The sequence below is a fragment of the Salmo salar genome, chromosome 09 (assembly GCF_965601325.2).
Source record: "Salmo salar chromosome 09, fSalSal1, whole genome shotgun sequence".
NCBI classification, from domain to species: Eukaryota; Metazoa; Chordata; class Actinopteri; order Salmoniformes; family Salmonidae; genus Salmo; species Salmo salar.
The window spans coordinates 49,032,445-49,047,079 of NC_138299.1; the positions used below are offsets into that span (position 1 = coordinate 49,032,445).

At 43.3% G+C, this 14,635-nt stretch overlaps 1 protein-coding gene across 2 annotated transcripts; it reads left to right on the forward strand.

Annotated features, from left to right (window-relative positions):
* Positions 1–3,979: 3,979 nt before the first annotated feature.
* Positions 3,980–14,635, forward strand: LOC106611297 (calcineurin-like EF-hand protein 1). 2 transcript variants are annotated; one of them, XM_014211343.3, is made up of 7 exons: positions 3,980–4,328; positions 4,999–5,071; positions 6,450–6,530; positions 7,707–7,834; positions 8,255–8,316; positions 10,955–11,077; positions 12,216–14,635. In XM_014211343.3, exons 1-7 carry the CDS (start codon positions 4,262–4,264, stop codon positions 12,267–12,269), a joined length of 588 nt encoding a protein of 195 aa, XP_014066818.1. In that variant the 5' UTR covers positions 3,980–4,261; the 3' UTR covers positions 12,270–14,635. The 2 variants fall into 2 exon arrangements, with proteins under 2 accessions (XP_014066818.1, XP_082811942.1); XM_082955816.1 differs by having other exon boundaries at positions 6,450–6,529; positions 7,697–7,834.

Genomic DNA, 14,635 nt, shown 5'->3' on the forward strand with positions numbered 1-14,635 from the left:
CTGTTTTTCAATGTAGTCAAGGTATGAAATTATTATTATTTTCCAAATACAATGTATTTTTGGGGCTTAGTTGAGGTCAATTTTCAGTGTACAAATGATTATAATTATGTTCCTGGCCTAATGACTAATGGCCTAATGTAATGACCATCTGCTCTGACAAAAATCATCCCTCTGCTGAATATGAACAAAAATATAAGCACAACAATTTCAATGATTTTACTGAGTTTACAGTTCACATAAAGGAAATCAGTCCAATTTAAATAAATAATTAGGCCCTAATCTATGGATTTCATATGACTGGGCAGGGGTGCAGCCATATTGGGAGCCAGGCCCAGCCAATCAGAATGAGTTCTTCCCCACAAAAGGGCTTTATTACAGACAGAAATACTTCTCTGTTTCATCAGCTGTCCGGGTGGCTGGTCTCAGACGAAGAAGCGGGATGTGGAGGTACTGGGCTGGCGTGGTTACACGTGAGGTCGGTTGGACGTACCGTTATATTCTCTAAAACAACGGAGGCGGCTTATGGTAGAGAAATGAACATTAAATTCTCTGGCAACAGCTCTGGTGGACATTCCTGCAGTCAGCAAGCCAATTGCACGCTCCCTCAAAACTTGAGACATCTGTGGCGTTGTGTTGTGTGACAAAACTGCACATTTTAGAGTGGCCTTTTATTGTCCCCAGCACAAGGTGCACCTGTGTAGTGGTCGTGTTGTTTAATCAGCTTCTTGATATGCCACACCTGTCAGGTGGATGGATTATCTTGGCAGAAGGAGAAATACTCACTAACATGGATGTAAACAAATTTGTGCACAACATTTTAGATAATTAATCTTCTTGTATGGGAAAATTCTGTGATATTTTATTTCAGCTCATGAAACAAACACTACATGTTGCGTTTATATTATTGTTCAGGGTAGTTGCCATCCTCTATACTGCCATCGTGTGGCAATAAGCAGTGTTGCATTCTGAGTTTAGGCGTTTCCATTGTGTTATCTTGCTGGAAGAGAGGAACAACTCGGTGGAAAATCTGTCTCTCTCCAGCAGGTGGCGTTTTTTTGTCGTTGTTTCAACCACCAAGCAAGGAGTGTTTGTATGAAGTCAATGTCTGTCGAATTTAATAACCCAGAAAACATTATGGCTTACTTGCAACGTGAGGTTTATTTGATGGAATAGAAGTTTCCTAATGCATAAGTTGTTAGGAGTGTACTGATATAAGTAGGACACGCGACATTCCGGCAACTTTGATAGAAAAATAAAAACCCACTTTATATTGGAGTTGTTTTGCTAGTAGCATTGCATCTCTCTACCATTGAATACTTCAAGAACCCAAAGATAGAGTATCTGGCCCGCCGTGCCGCTTTGTGGACAACGACTCCCATTGTTAGGGCGGAGAGACATGTATCTAGTCAGTATATCCATAATATTTGCTGGTCCTCTGACAGCAGGAAGACAGCCAGCTGGCCACAGGACTCTTCACGCCATTTCCCCCGCTGGGTGATGCTGTAGATTGGGCGTTCAACCGAGAACCCTCAACCTGGGACCTCGTTAATTGTATTTTTTAATTTAACCTTTATTTAACCAGGCAAGTCAGTTAAGAACAAATTCTTATTTACAATAACCCCCCCCCCCCCCCCCGGCCAAAACCCTAATCAAATGATTCATTTATATATACGACATTGTACCTAATTCATAACTTTTTACCGACATCACTGTGGGTTTATACTTTATAGTTTACAAATGCACTTTCATATCAATACATAATGTTGCTTTATTTGAACTAAAGATAGTGGCTGGGACAGTTTTAACCCAAAAGTGAACGATGTGTGACGTTAAATTTCGCTTGCTATCCAACCAACTTCAAAGCTGCTGTCAAACCATTGTACTAATTACTAATTTTACCTGAAATATGAAGCTGATCATGACTAGATTGAATCTACTTTCACTGCGATTGGTTAGTCAACATGCAAAATACTGTCAATTTGCGTTTAGATGAACAAAATCAGATGAACTAGCCTACCCTTTCTCTCTCCATTTTCAGTGACTAACCAATACTTCAGGTCAGTGTGATCAACAATGATCATACCTAAATATATTGATATGTATGCTATGTGTGAGAGTTGTACAGTAGTAGACCTCTGCAAGCTGTATGTGTGTGAGCATTTCTCTCTCCCTATACCTTACTTCACAATATATAGACTTCTTCAACTACTAGAAACAGACATCCATCTGAAGCCAATATGTGTATGATATGGTGTGAGTTTTACAGTAAACTGTATGTGTGTGTGATCCTCTCTCTCCCAATGTGATTTTTTTATTTTTTTTTTATCTTTAAAAAAAATGATTTTGGTATCAGCGTTGCTGGCTTCATTAAAAACTGTTGAGCTGATGGATTTTGGATATCCTTGGTTTGAATCAAATGAACGAAATGAGTCGAACGATTCACTTTTTTGACTGAAAGAGCAGAACTTCCCACCACTAGTGCTCGACGCAGTTTTTATATATATATATAGTAATGAAACCTGGCCGGGACCTGGCCTCGAACCCTCGACCTTCTAGCCCGAAGTCAAGCGCGCTATCGACTGTGTCGCAAAAGTATGTTCGTGAGGCAGAGTCGATTTCCGCGAGGGTCATTACCCTCGCGGAAATAAAAAAATATGTTCAGGTATATATATATATATATATATATATATAGAATAAAAAAATATGTTCAGGTATATATATATATATATATATATATATATATATATATATATATATATATATATATATATATATATATATATATATATATATATATATATATATATACCTGAACATATTTTTTTATTCTGTATTCTATTGAAATGCAACAAGACACACAGAGAACAGAAGGTGGTTTGACATAAATTGTCATTTTTTTCTTAAGTCTTGTGACGTTATCTACGTTATCTCTCTGGGCTGACGTTACCTCTCTGGGGCTGACGTTACCTCTCTGAGCTGACGTTACCTCTCTGAGCTGACGTTACCTCTCTGGTGCTGACATTATCTCTCTGGGGCTGACGTTACCTCTCTGGGGCTGACGTTATCTCTCTGAGCTGACGTTACCTCTCTGGGGCTGACGTTATCTCTCTGGGCTGACGTTACCTCTCTGAGCTGACGTTATCTCTCTGGGCTGACGTTACCTCTCTGGGGCTGACGTTATCTCTCTGGGGCTGATGTTACCTCTCTGGGGCTGACGTTACCTCTCTGGGCTGACGTTACCTCTCTGAGCTGACGTTACCTCTCTGGGGCTGACGTTACCTCTCTGAGCTGACGTTATCTCTCTGGGCTGACGTTACCTCTCTGGGGCTGACGTTACCTCTCTGGGGCTGACGTTATCTCTCTGGGCTGACGTTACCTCTCTGAGCTGACGTTACCTCTCTGGGCTGACGTTACCTCTCTGGGGCTGACGTTATCTCTCTGGGGCTGACGTTACCTCTCTGGGGCTGACGTTACCTCTCTGGGCTGACGTTACCTCTCTGAGCTGACGTTACCTCTCTGGCCTTACGTTACCTCTCTGGGCTGACGTTACCTCTCTGGGCTGACGTTACCTCTCTGGGGCGACGTTATCTCTCTGGGGCTGACGTTATCTCTCTGGGGCTGACGTTATCTCTCTGGGGCTGACGTTATCTCTCTGGGGCTGACGTTATCTCTCTGGGCTGACGTTATTTCTCTGAGCTGACGTTATCTCTCTGGGCTGATGTTACCTCTCTGAGCTGACTTTACCTCTCTGAGCTGACGTTACGTTACCTCTCTGGGCTGACGTTAACTCTCTGAGCTGACGTTACCTCTCTGGGCTGACGTTACCTCTCTGGGGCTGACGTTACCTCTCTAAGCTGACGCTACATCTCTCCGCTGACGCTGACGTTACCTCTCTGGGCTGACGCTGACGTTATCTCTCTGGGCTGACGTTACGTTAACTCTCTGGGCTGACGTTACGTTACCCCGCCGTGACGTGGACCACCGCCCCGCTGTCAAAAGAGTGTCCCAGCTAACCACTCCGCGGAGTGTTGAAAACACAAGACCAAGTTGACACCTATCCGGTCAGCTGTTTGAGAGTCAAACTCGGAATACTTTAAAGAATATCATCATCATCAGTAGGATTCAACCGTAAACCATAGCCACGTTACAAAATTGCTAGCTTGCTACCTTCGTTATACCCATCTTTTCGATAGCTAGCAAGCTAATCTAAACCGCCGAACAAATTGTTAGCGTAGACATTTAGCTTCTGTGGGACTTTACAATGGGATCCAGAGCGTCGACATTACTGAGAGAGGAGGAGATTGAAGAAATCAAAAAGGAGACCGGCTGTAAGTTGAATTGTCCACTTTTACTAATGCCTGTTAACCTAGCTAGCTTGTTAGCTGGCCAACGGTGTGCTAGCTAACTCGCTAGGTAGCATTATTGGCTCTAGTGTAGTCTGTAGCCAACTAGCAGTTAGATGACTAACTCCCACTCTACAGTAAACAAGGCGCATTGTTCCACCTAGATAACTATATATTTGTGTTGCTAGTTGGATTAGTGTTTGTACATTACGCCAGTACTAGTTAGTGTGTTGTGTTGTGGTGAGGTGTTATGTTTTTCTACTGTCCCTGGAAATGAGCTGATCTGTGGACTGAACAGAGAGACATGTCATTATTGTGGTGTGACATAACATACATATGCGTTATTCCAGTAGATCACAGCAAAGAAACAAACTAACGTTAAATTAGGAACACATTTTGTTGATTTAAAAAGGGACATACTCTACATTTCCTTCTGTTACATTTTTGTTTTTGTACTTAGTTAGTTCACCCATCTAGGTGAGACGACCACATGTTGTAAGGACGTTTTTTCCTCAAAAGTAGCGCTTAGTAAAGTCAGTGCTAGTATGCTACATTATTGTACTCCTTTGTGTTAAAAGGTTGTAGTAGGTTGAGACGTGAGGCATTTAGAAGCTTATTCCCAACAATCTTGTAACTTTTTTATGTTTCTTTGCAGTTTCCCACAGCCAGATCACCCGGCTCTACAGTCGCTTTACCAGCTTGGACAAAGGAGAGAACGGCACGCTCAGGTACAGTACCATCCAACAGCAGCACTGGCATACATACATACACATGTGTGTGTGAAATGCTTTGTGAAACACTCAGTATAACCCATACATACATACACATGTGTGTGTGAAATGCTTTGTGAAACACTCAGTATAACCCACACTGAAATAACCAGAAGGTGGATATGAGATGTCTGCAAGACATTTTTTTTTATTTTGACTGGGTTCATGATTACCCTTTCTCCCTACATTTGCTTCTCCTGTAACATCATCAGAGCCAACTGGGTAATATTCCAATGAAACTGTCTGCATGCCAGTGAATATCGCTGAGATGCAAGTGACCATTTCACCTACTTGAAAGTGGCAATGCAAGTATTTTCTGAGCCGGTGTGGTTTTGAAATTGCGTGCACGTTTTGACGTTTGTAGCCTCCGTTCTGTGCACACACAATTCCGTTGGCTAAAAGGCTTTCCTCTTGGCTCAGGCATAACCTACAGTACACACTAGTGGTGTATTTTTCCACTGGGTAAGAAGTCAAGAACTAGATTTTTTTGTCCTTGGTGTCGGTCTAGTCTTACAACACTGTTTGCAATATCAACAGCAGCAGTTGCTTGAATCTGTGTGACTAGACCTCACTACGTAGACATGTCTTACCGTCAGATCTAGCGCACGCGTGACGGCAAACGTTAGACTAGATAGACCGTCTTGACTGTTCTCAATGTTCTCTCTGATCTTCAGAGGAAAATGGCCACCTTTTTAATCACAGCTCTTTTATCTCTCTGAGTGGTTTCTAAAAAAATAACGTCCTAGATTCCAGCCACACATTTTACTCTCATTTAACCAGTGTCTTTGAAATGTTACTGACTATTAAGCTGTGGTGTGGGTCAGTTTCAGGTCACTACATGACTGTAAACACTTAAATGTAGTCACACATAGCCAGTTCTGTGTCCTCTGTCACTGAAGCAACCAGTCTGCATTATGGGATACAGTGGGTCTGGCTAAAGCCAATGTGGTGAATCCAAGGTGACTTGTCTTAATCATTCATCAGTTGACACAACACTACAGCCACATCCGCTCCCCTGGGCTGAATATCTCACCCGCAGACACACACACCACACACACACACACACACACACCACCTTGGCCACGTCCGTTCACCCAAGCACACTCTCAATGTTGCGAGTCAACATTTGGAATCAAATCATAAGGCCAAATGAACATTAGAATCATTGTCATATCATCACACTATTCAGTGTCCTATCAGTGATATCTGCCCCGATTTATCAGGTAGTGTGACGTGGGGACTAATTCTTAGCCTCTGAGACTATAGATCAACATTCCCTTTTGTTGTCATTGAGTTCATCCTAACTCTCCTCACACTGTCTGTCTGGTTTGTGTAGTCGGGAAGATTTCCAGCGGATCCCAGAGTTGGCCATCAATCCTCTGGGAGACAGAATCATCAATGCCTTCTTTCCTGAGGGGTGAGTAGTCTCTGTGTCCTTCGCTGGTTTCCTCAAGGGTGCACATAGCCGGGAGTCACCACAACAACCGTTTTTAGTAATACATTAAACATAGGTTAAACATTTATTTTGTTGGAACAGGGTTACAAATGAATGGTTTGTGTGTATTTCACAAAATATTCAAATGTTTAAGACAAACGGCACATTTTTAAGCTAGTTTCTGTAAACATGATGGCTGTGGTTCTGGATCTTTGAAATGGACATGAAAGTTCCATGTTTTATTGATGACTTGGATAGGCCTATATCATTACATTCCCAACACGACCAGTGTGTAGGCGACTTCATTTTAGCTGTGGCTTATAGTGGTTACTGATCCTCTGGACTCTAGAGATAGTCTGGTTCACAGCAGTTCCACTGCAGATTGTAGCATTATAGCCTGGTCCTAGATCTGTTTTGTGCTGTCTTGACCACTTGTATGGTTATTTTCACCATAGAATTTAGTAAGAAGGCACAAACAGATCTTGAACCAGGCTAGAGCATGACTGGAGGACAGGCAGGGAGCTGTTCAATCAGGACAGGAGTCTTTTGTCTGCAGTGCCAACGTGTACTATTACACTGTAATTGACTAGCTAAGATAACAGTGGCATCACACTGACATGATTTTGTGTGTTTGTTCAAGGCACTTCTCAACGAATGACCCACGTCTGTCTGTCTGTCTGTCTGTCTGTCTGTCTGTCTGTCTGTCTGTCTGTCTGTCTGTCTGTCTGTCTGTCTGTCTGTCTGTCTGTCTGTCTGTCTGTCTGTCTGTCTGTCTGCCTCCCTGCCTCCCTCCCTCCCTCCCTCCCTCCCTCCCTCCCTCCCTCCCTCCCTCCCTCCCTCCCTCCCTCCCTCCCTCCCTCCCTCCCTCCAGAATGAATGGCCTGGTAGAAGAGGGTCGCATTGCTCTAAGGTGTAGTGACCTCGAATCTTAACTAGTGAAGGACTGTTTTAATGTATGGTTAGTAAGCAAATGATACAGTTTAAGCTTTCACTACCGTACCCTAGAAATGATGCTCAGTCTATATGTTAGGCCTCTGTTATAGCCTACCAATTTGAGTGGTGGTTGACTGGAGTAATTGTTATTTGACTGGGATGTAGGATTATTTATTGATGGGCGTAAGTAATTGTTATTTTCACCCCACTGTGTTGGTCGGACAGGGAGGACCAGGTCAACTTCAGGGGCTTCATGAGAACACTTGCTCACTTCCGTCCCATAGAAGACAACGAGAAGAACAAGGACCCCACTGCCTCCGAGCCACTCAACAGCAGGAGCAATAAGCTACTCTGTGAGTCAGAGGCTAAGGGGTCTAGTCAGAGGCTAAGGGGTCTAGTCAGAGGCTAAGGGGTCTAGTCAGAGGCTAAGGGGTCTAGTCAGAGGCTAAGGGGTCTAGTCAGAGGCTAAGGGGTCTAGTCAGAGGCTAAGGGGTCTAGTCAGAGGCTAAGGGGTCTAGTCAGAGGCTAGTCAGAGGCTAAGGGGTCTAGCCTGGTCACAGGTGTGTTTGTACTGTCTTGCCAACTCCTTGTCAAGACAGTACAAACAGTCTGGGCACATCTAGCTTGGATCCCAGAACCGTTGACTATTTCTCTATCACCTTCTTCCACTACTCTTTTTATTAAAAAGAGCTTGAATTTTTATTTTGATGATGGACATTAAAATGCTTTTTGAAATGATGACTTAACATTAAATTCTTCCATCTCTTCTCCAGTTGCTTTCCGGCTGTATGACCTGGACAGAGATGACAAGATCTCCCGTGACGAGCTGCTACAGGTCAGGATGGGGGTCAGGGTTCAAATTATACCCTCTTGGGGCTGCCCAACAAGTCTTTGATGTACGCTCAACAGCGTATTGTCATTGGAGAATCGGGGCTTTACTGTTGTGGACTATGTATCAGGATGTTAAATACATTTGGACCTACAATAGAGCTGAATAACCAGCTCCAAGGGAGATACTCCCTTTCTCTGCTTTTATTGAAAACACAGAGACCTTTGTCTTAGGTTTGTTACACAAGTCATGTTGTAATCTGAGCCTACTATAGTAAATATAGAGACTGCCAAAGAAGAAGAAAGGGGGGTATTTTAGTGATCAGAATATTTTATTATTGTAACTTCTTAAAGCATTTCACCTTGAAGGAAGGGGAAGTTACAATGTACTGAGACAATTGTGTAACTTTCCAACCCCCAACTAAATGTTTTGGGCTACTTTTTGTGCAACCTTCCTCTTCTGTAATCTCTCATTGTATTGGCTGGGTAGTGCCCAATGATATATGACCTGTGTGTCTAGGTGGGCAGTGGCCAATGATATATGACCTGTGTGTCTAGGTGGGCAGTGGCCAATGATATATGACCTGTGTGTCTAGGTGGGCAGTGCCCAATAAAACCGGTTTGTCGGACTGGACTGGGATGTGCCCAACAATCACTGTAATCTCAGGGTTCAATGACTCAGGAGAAGCTGATTTCTTGTTTTGAAAACAAAATGGCTGCCTAACATTCTTTATATCATGCACATGCTTTGAGTGCTTACCCCCCTACATTAACACTGGAATTTCAAACCTGAATTATTTTTGCACTCTTTGTTACCAGAAACTTAAGTGGGTTTTTTTTTTCATTTTTTTTTTCACTTATACTCAGTATTTATGTACAGTTGTGGCCAAAAGTTTTGAGAATGACACAAATATTAATTTTCACAAAGTCTGCTGCCTCAGTTTGTATGATGGCAATTTGCATATACTCCAGAATTCTATGAAGAGTGATCAGATGAATTGCAATTAATTGCAAAGTCCCTATTTGCCATGAATCCCCCAAAAACATTTCCACTGCATTTCAGCCCTGCCACAAAAAGACCAGTTGACATCATGTCAGTGATTCTCTCTTTAACACAGGTGTGAGTGTTGACGAGGACAAGGCTGGAGATCACTCTGTCATGCTGATTGAGTTCGAATAACAGACTGGAAGCTTCAAAAGGGGGTGGTGCTTGAAATCATTGTTCTTCCTCTGTCAGCATGTATCGGATCATCAAGAACTTCAAGGAGAGCGGTTCAATTGTTGTGAAGAAGTCTTCAGGGCACCCAAGAAAGTCCAGCAAGCGCCAGGACCGTCTCCTAAAGTTGATTCAGCTGCGGGATCGGGGCACCACCAGTACAGAGTTTGCTCAGGAATGGCAGCAGGCAGGTGTGAGTGCATCTGCACGCACAGTGAGGCGAAGACTTTTGGAGGATGGCCTGGTGTCAAGAAGGGCAGCAAAGAAGCCACTTCTCTCCAGGAAAAACATCAGGGACAGACTGATATTCTGCAAAAGGTATAGGGATTGCTGAGGACTGGGGTAAAGTCATTTTCTCTGAATTCCCTTTCCGATTGTTTGGGGCATCCGGAAAAAAGCTTGTCCGGAGAAGATGAGGTGAGCGCTACCATCAGTCTTGTCATGCCAACAGTAAAGCATCCTGAGACCATTCATGTGTGGGGTTGCTTCTCAGCTAAGGGAGTGGGCTCACTCACAATTTTGCCTAAGAACACAGCCATGAATAAAGAATGGTACCAACACATCCTCTGAGAGTAACTTCTCCCAACCATCCAGGAACAGTTTGGTGACGAACAATGCCTTTTCCAGCATGATGGAGCACCTTGCCATAAGGCAAAAGTGATAACTAAGTGTCTCGGGGAACAAAACATCGATATTTTGGGTCCATGGCCAGGAAACTCCCGAGACCTTAATCCCATTGAGAACTTGTGGTCAATCCTCAAGAGGCGGGTGGACAAACAAAAACCCACAAACTCCAAGCATTGATTATGCAAGAATGGGCTGCCATCAGTCAGGATGTGGCCCAGAAGTTAATTGACAGCATGCCAGGGAAGATTGCAGAGGTCTTGAAAAAGAAGGGTCAACACTGCAAATATTGACTCTTTGCATCAACTTCATGTAATTGTCAATAAAAGCCTTTGACACTTATGAAATGCTTGTACTTATACTTCAGTATTCCATAGTAACATCTGACAAAAATATCTAAATACACTGAAGCAGCAAACTTTGTGGAAATGAATATTTGTGTCATTCTCAAATCTTTTGGCCACAACTGTACTACATTTAGGTCATCTTGTACTTAACATCTCTGGTGTTAAGACTTAGATAACTGTACATTTTAGACCCTAAGGAACTTTGTCAACATATTCCAGGTTCTAGAATGACGGTTGCTGTGAACATGTTTATTCCGGGTTCTTAGAATGACGGTTGCTGTGAACATGTTTATTCCGGGTTCTTAGAATGACGGTTGCTGTGAACATGTTTATTCCGGGTTCTTAGAATGACGGTTGCTGTGAACATGTTTATTCCGGGTTCTTAGAATGACGGTTGCTGTGAACATGTTTATTCCGGGTTCTTAGAATGACGGTTGCTGTGAACATGTTTATTCCAGGTTCTTAGGATGATGGTTGGTGTGAACATCTCTGACGAGCAGCTGGGCAGCATTGCTGATAGGACCATCCAGGAGGCCGACCAGAACGGAGACAACTCTATTTCCTTTAATGAGTTCATCAAGGTTGGAAACATGAACTATTACCTAACGTAGAATCAGTGTGAATTATACCGTGGCGTTCCGGGCCGTTACTCTCAGCACAGGACCTCCTGTGTGCCAAATAGTGAAGATGCCATTAACAAACAAAAAATATATAATTTATTTGAAAATGAACACACCCAGTCAGGATGTTTTCATCTTTTTTTTTGTCAATCAAATCACTTATTTTTTTAAAGTAGCCTACCTGCACGTTTGTCCACTACAAAATAATTCCAGCCACCGAATGGAAAGGGACATCTGTTACTCTTAGAATTACACTGGACAAAAGTATAAACACAGTGTTGGTGCCATGTTTCATGAGCTGGGGGGGGACTGACATTTTCCAGATGCACAAAAAAGCTTTTATCTCAAATGTTGTTCACTAATTTATTTTACATCCCTGTTAGTGAGTATTTCTCCTTTACCAAGAGAATCCATCCACCTGACAGGTGTGGCATATCAAGAAGCTGATTAAACAGCATGATCATTACACAGGTGCACCTTGTGCTGGGGACAAAAGGCCCCCTTTTTTTTTCAGTTTTGTCACAACACAAATGCCACAGAAGTCTCACGTTTTGAGGAAGCGTGCAATTTGCATGCTGACTGCAGGAATGTTCACCAAGAGCTGTTGCCAGACAATATAATGTTAATTTCTCTACCATAAGCCGTCAGGGAAACCTGAGAAGGGGCTTCGATACGGGACTCTCCAGGGATGACTAGTGTAGCCACACAGATTATTATGTTTGTAAAACTATGATAGAGAGGTGGGGATGTTCGTTTTAATTAGGAATACGTTTTTTGTACTAGCAGTACAAATTGTGTTTTAATCAAAGTTTGACTTTGTTGTATTTAGTGGGACCCATGTCTCATTCAGGGGAGACCCCGGGCCCCATCTAATTCACACTCTGCCTGAAATGTACATTATGTTGTCAGTTCTACAGTACTGACTGTGTTGAGTCCCCTGTTGGTATTTGTGCAGGTGTGTTTTGCGAGTTGTTAAACTGAGATAATATTGATGGTAATGTAGTATAATGTTAATCACTGCAGGTGTTGATGGCCTTGTTAGACCGAGGTAATGTATCATGTTGATGGCCCGTGTTGTTGTTGTCGTCGTCCTCCTCAGGTACTGGAGAAGGTGGACGTGGAGCAGAAGATGAGCATCCGCTTCCTGCACTGAGACACTAATGGGCTTCCTGACAGGACTGTCTCTGATTGGACCCCATTCTGACAGGACTGTCTCAAATTGGCTGGACCCTCCACCTTCACAATGCCCGTTGGACCAAGACCCAAGCTGTGTCCCTACTGGCACCCTATTCCCTATATAGTGCGCTACTTTTGACCAGGGCCCATAGGGCTCTGTTATGTAGTGCACTCATTTTGTTTAGGGCCCATCGGTTCCAAGTCAAAAGTAGTGCACAACATAGGAAATAGGATGCCGTTTCGGACGCAACCCCACTCCCATCTCAACACTATGCACTCTCTCTCTCTGACCCTCCTCCATACAGTACTATGCTCGCTCTCGCTCTCTCTGACCCCTCCTCCATACAGTACTATGCTCGCTCTCGCTCTCTCTGACCCCTCCTCCATACAGTACTATGCTCTCCCCTCCCCTCCCTCCCTCTCTCCCTCCCTCTCTCTGACCCCTCCTCCATACAGTACTATGCTCTCCTCTCCCTCCCTCCCTCTCTCTAACCCCTCCTCCATACAGTACTATGCTCTCTCTCCCTCCCTCCCTCTCTCTGACCCCTCCTCCATACAGTACTATGCCCTCTCTCGCTCTCGCTCTCGCTCTCTCCCACACCAAGGATTTGGTAGAACAGATAATGTTAGTTTATTATTTCTGCTCTGTAAACTGAAGGGAATACATGCGTGCCTTGAGATGTTTTATGTTGACTCTACTACGTCTCTCAGAGATGGAACCTTATTTATTGTTTAGACCGTTCAAGGTTGAACTAGATCTCAATGTTTATTACCAAGGCTCTCTGTGTTATAACACCTTCATGACTTATAACATGTTTAAAACATGTTAAAAACATGTTTGGTGTCGTTCCATGTAAGGTAGGGCTTTATTGTGATGTTAGCCAGGGCAGAAAAGGCCAAATCTATCCTCTTTATTTAAGCTAACTTTTTTATCAACAAACAAAAAAAGTGTTTCTGCTTGCTTTGTCAGTATGAACATGCAGATGTAAAAGATATGTACATTTCTCTCTAGTAAGGTGTGATGTGTTATTGCTAACAAGGAATGATGTTCGTTCCTTTCTTTCTCACTGAGCAACAACTTGTTCTCCAGGGCAGGGTTTCCTAAACTCAGCCCCCCTCCTCTTGGGTACATGTTTAGGTTTTTTCCCCAGCTGCACTACACAGCTGACTCAAATACCCAACTCCTTATCAGGCTTTGATTGTTTGAATCAGCTGTGTAGTGCAGCTGGGAAAAACAATAAAACGTGCACCCAAGAGGGGGGGGGGGGGGCCCAGGACCTGAGGAACCCTGCCCTAGATCAAGTCTGTGCTCCAAATGTCACCCTATTCCCTTCATAGTGCACTACTATAGACCAGAGCCCTATTCCCTTCATAGTGCACTACTATAGATCAGAGCCCTATTCCCTTCATAGTGCACTACTATAGACCAGAGCCCTATTGAGTGAATCTTGGCCATTTGGGACTCAGTCTAAGTTTCCTCAGTGTCTGTCAATAGGCCACGCTAGTATTGTCGGACACTATTTTGCAATTACCCTTTTTTTGTTTTTGAGAATTCATAATTTTTTTACATTTCTTTACCCACTAGTGCCATGGTGTTGTTCTCCCATCCTTCAATATCATAAGGGTCAAATGGGAACTAAGTTGTTATGTTACTTTGTTACGGTTCCACCAGCCTAGCTACAGCCAGTCAACTGTTAATGCCCATTTCTCATATGTGTCCCAACTGGTGCACTATGCCCTATATAGTCCACTACTTTTAACCAGAGCCTTATGGCCCTTGATTAAAAGTAGTGGTCTGTATAGGCCCTATATAGTGAAGGGAAAAAAAAGTCTAATGGGCCCTGGTCAAAAGTATTGCACTACAGAGAATCGAGTGCCATTTGAGAGACAGCCCTTGTGTTCGACTGTCTCAGACAGCCCTGACCCTAGCTGGTCTACTGACCTGTCTCAGACAGCCCTGACCCTAGCTGGTCTACTGACCTGTCTCAGACAGCCCTGACCCTAGCTGGTCTACTGACCTGTCTCAGACAGCCCTGACCCTAGCTGGTCTACTGACCTGTCTCAGACAGCCCTGTACACAGGATGTTTGGTCAAATGTTAGCATTGTAATATTAGAATGTTTATAATATACCTGGCGTAATAGTGGAATGACAGTGTTGAGCCTTTTGTTTGTTTTGGTACACTAGCTTCAAACAGCTGTAAAAACTATATTGTTTTGTTATTGACAAGATATTTCAGTGATTTTTAGACGGTATAATGATTCCCTACGCTATTCAGTGCTTGTTTTTGCACAAAACTAAAAGTGTAGGATTTTAGCAACCAGGAAATGAGAAGGATTTGTAC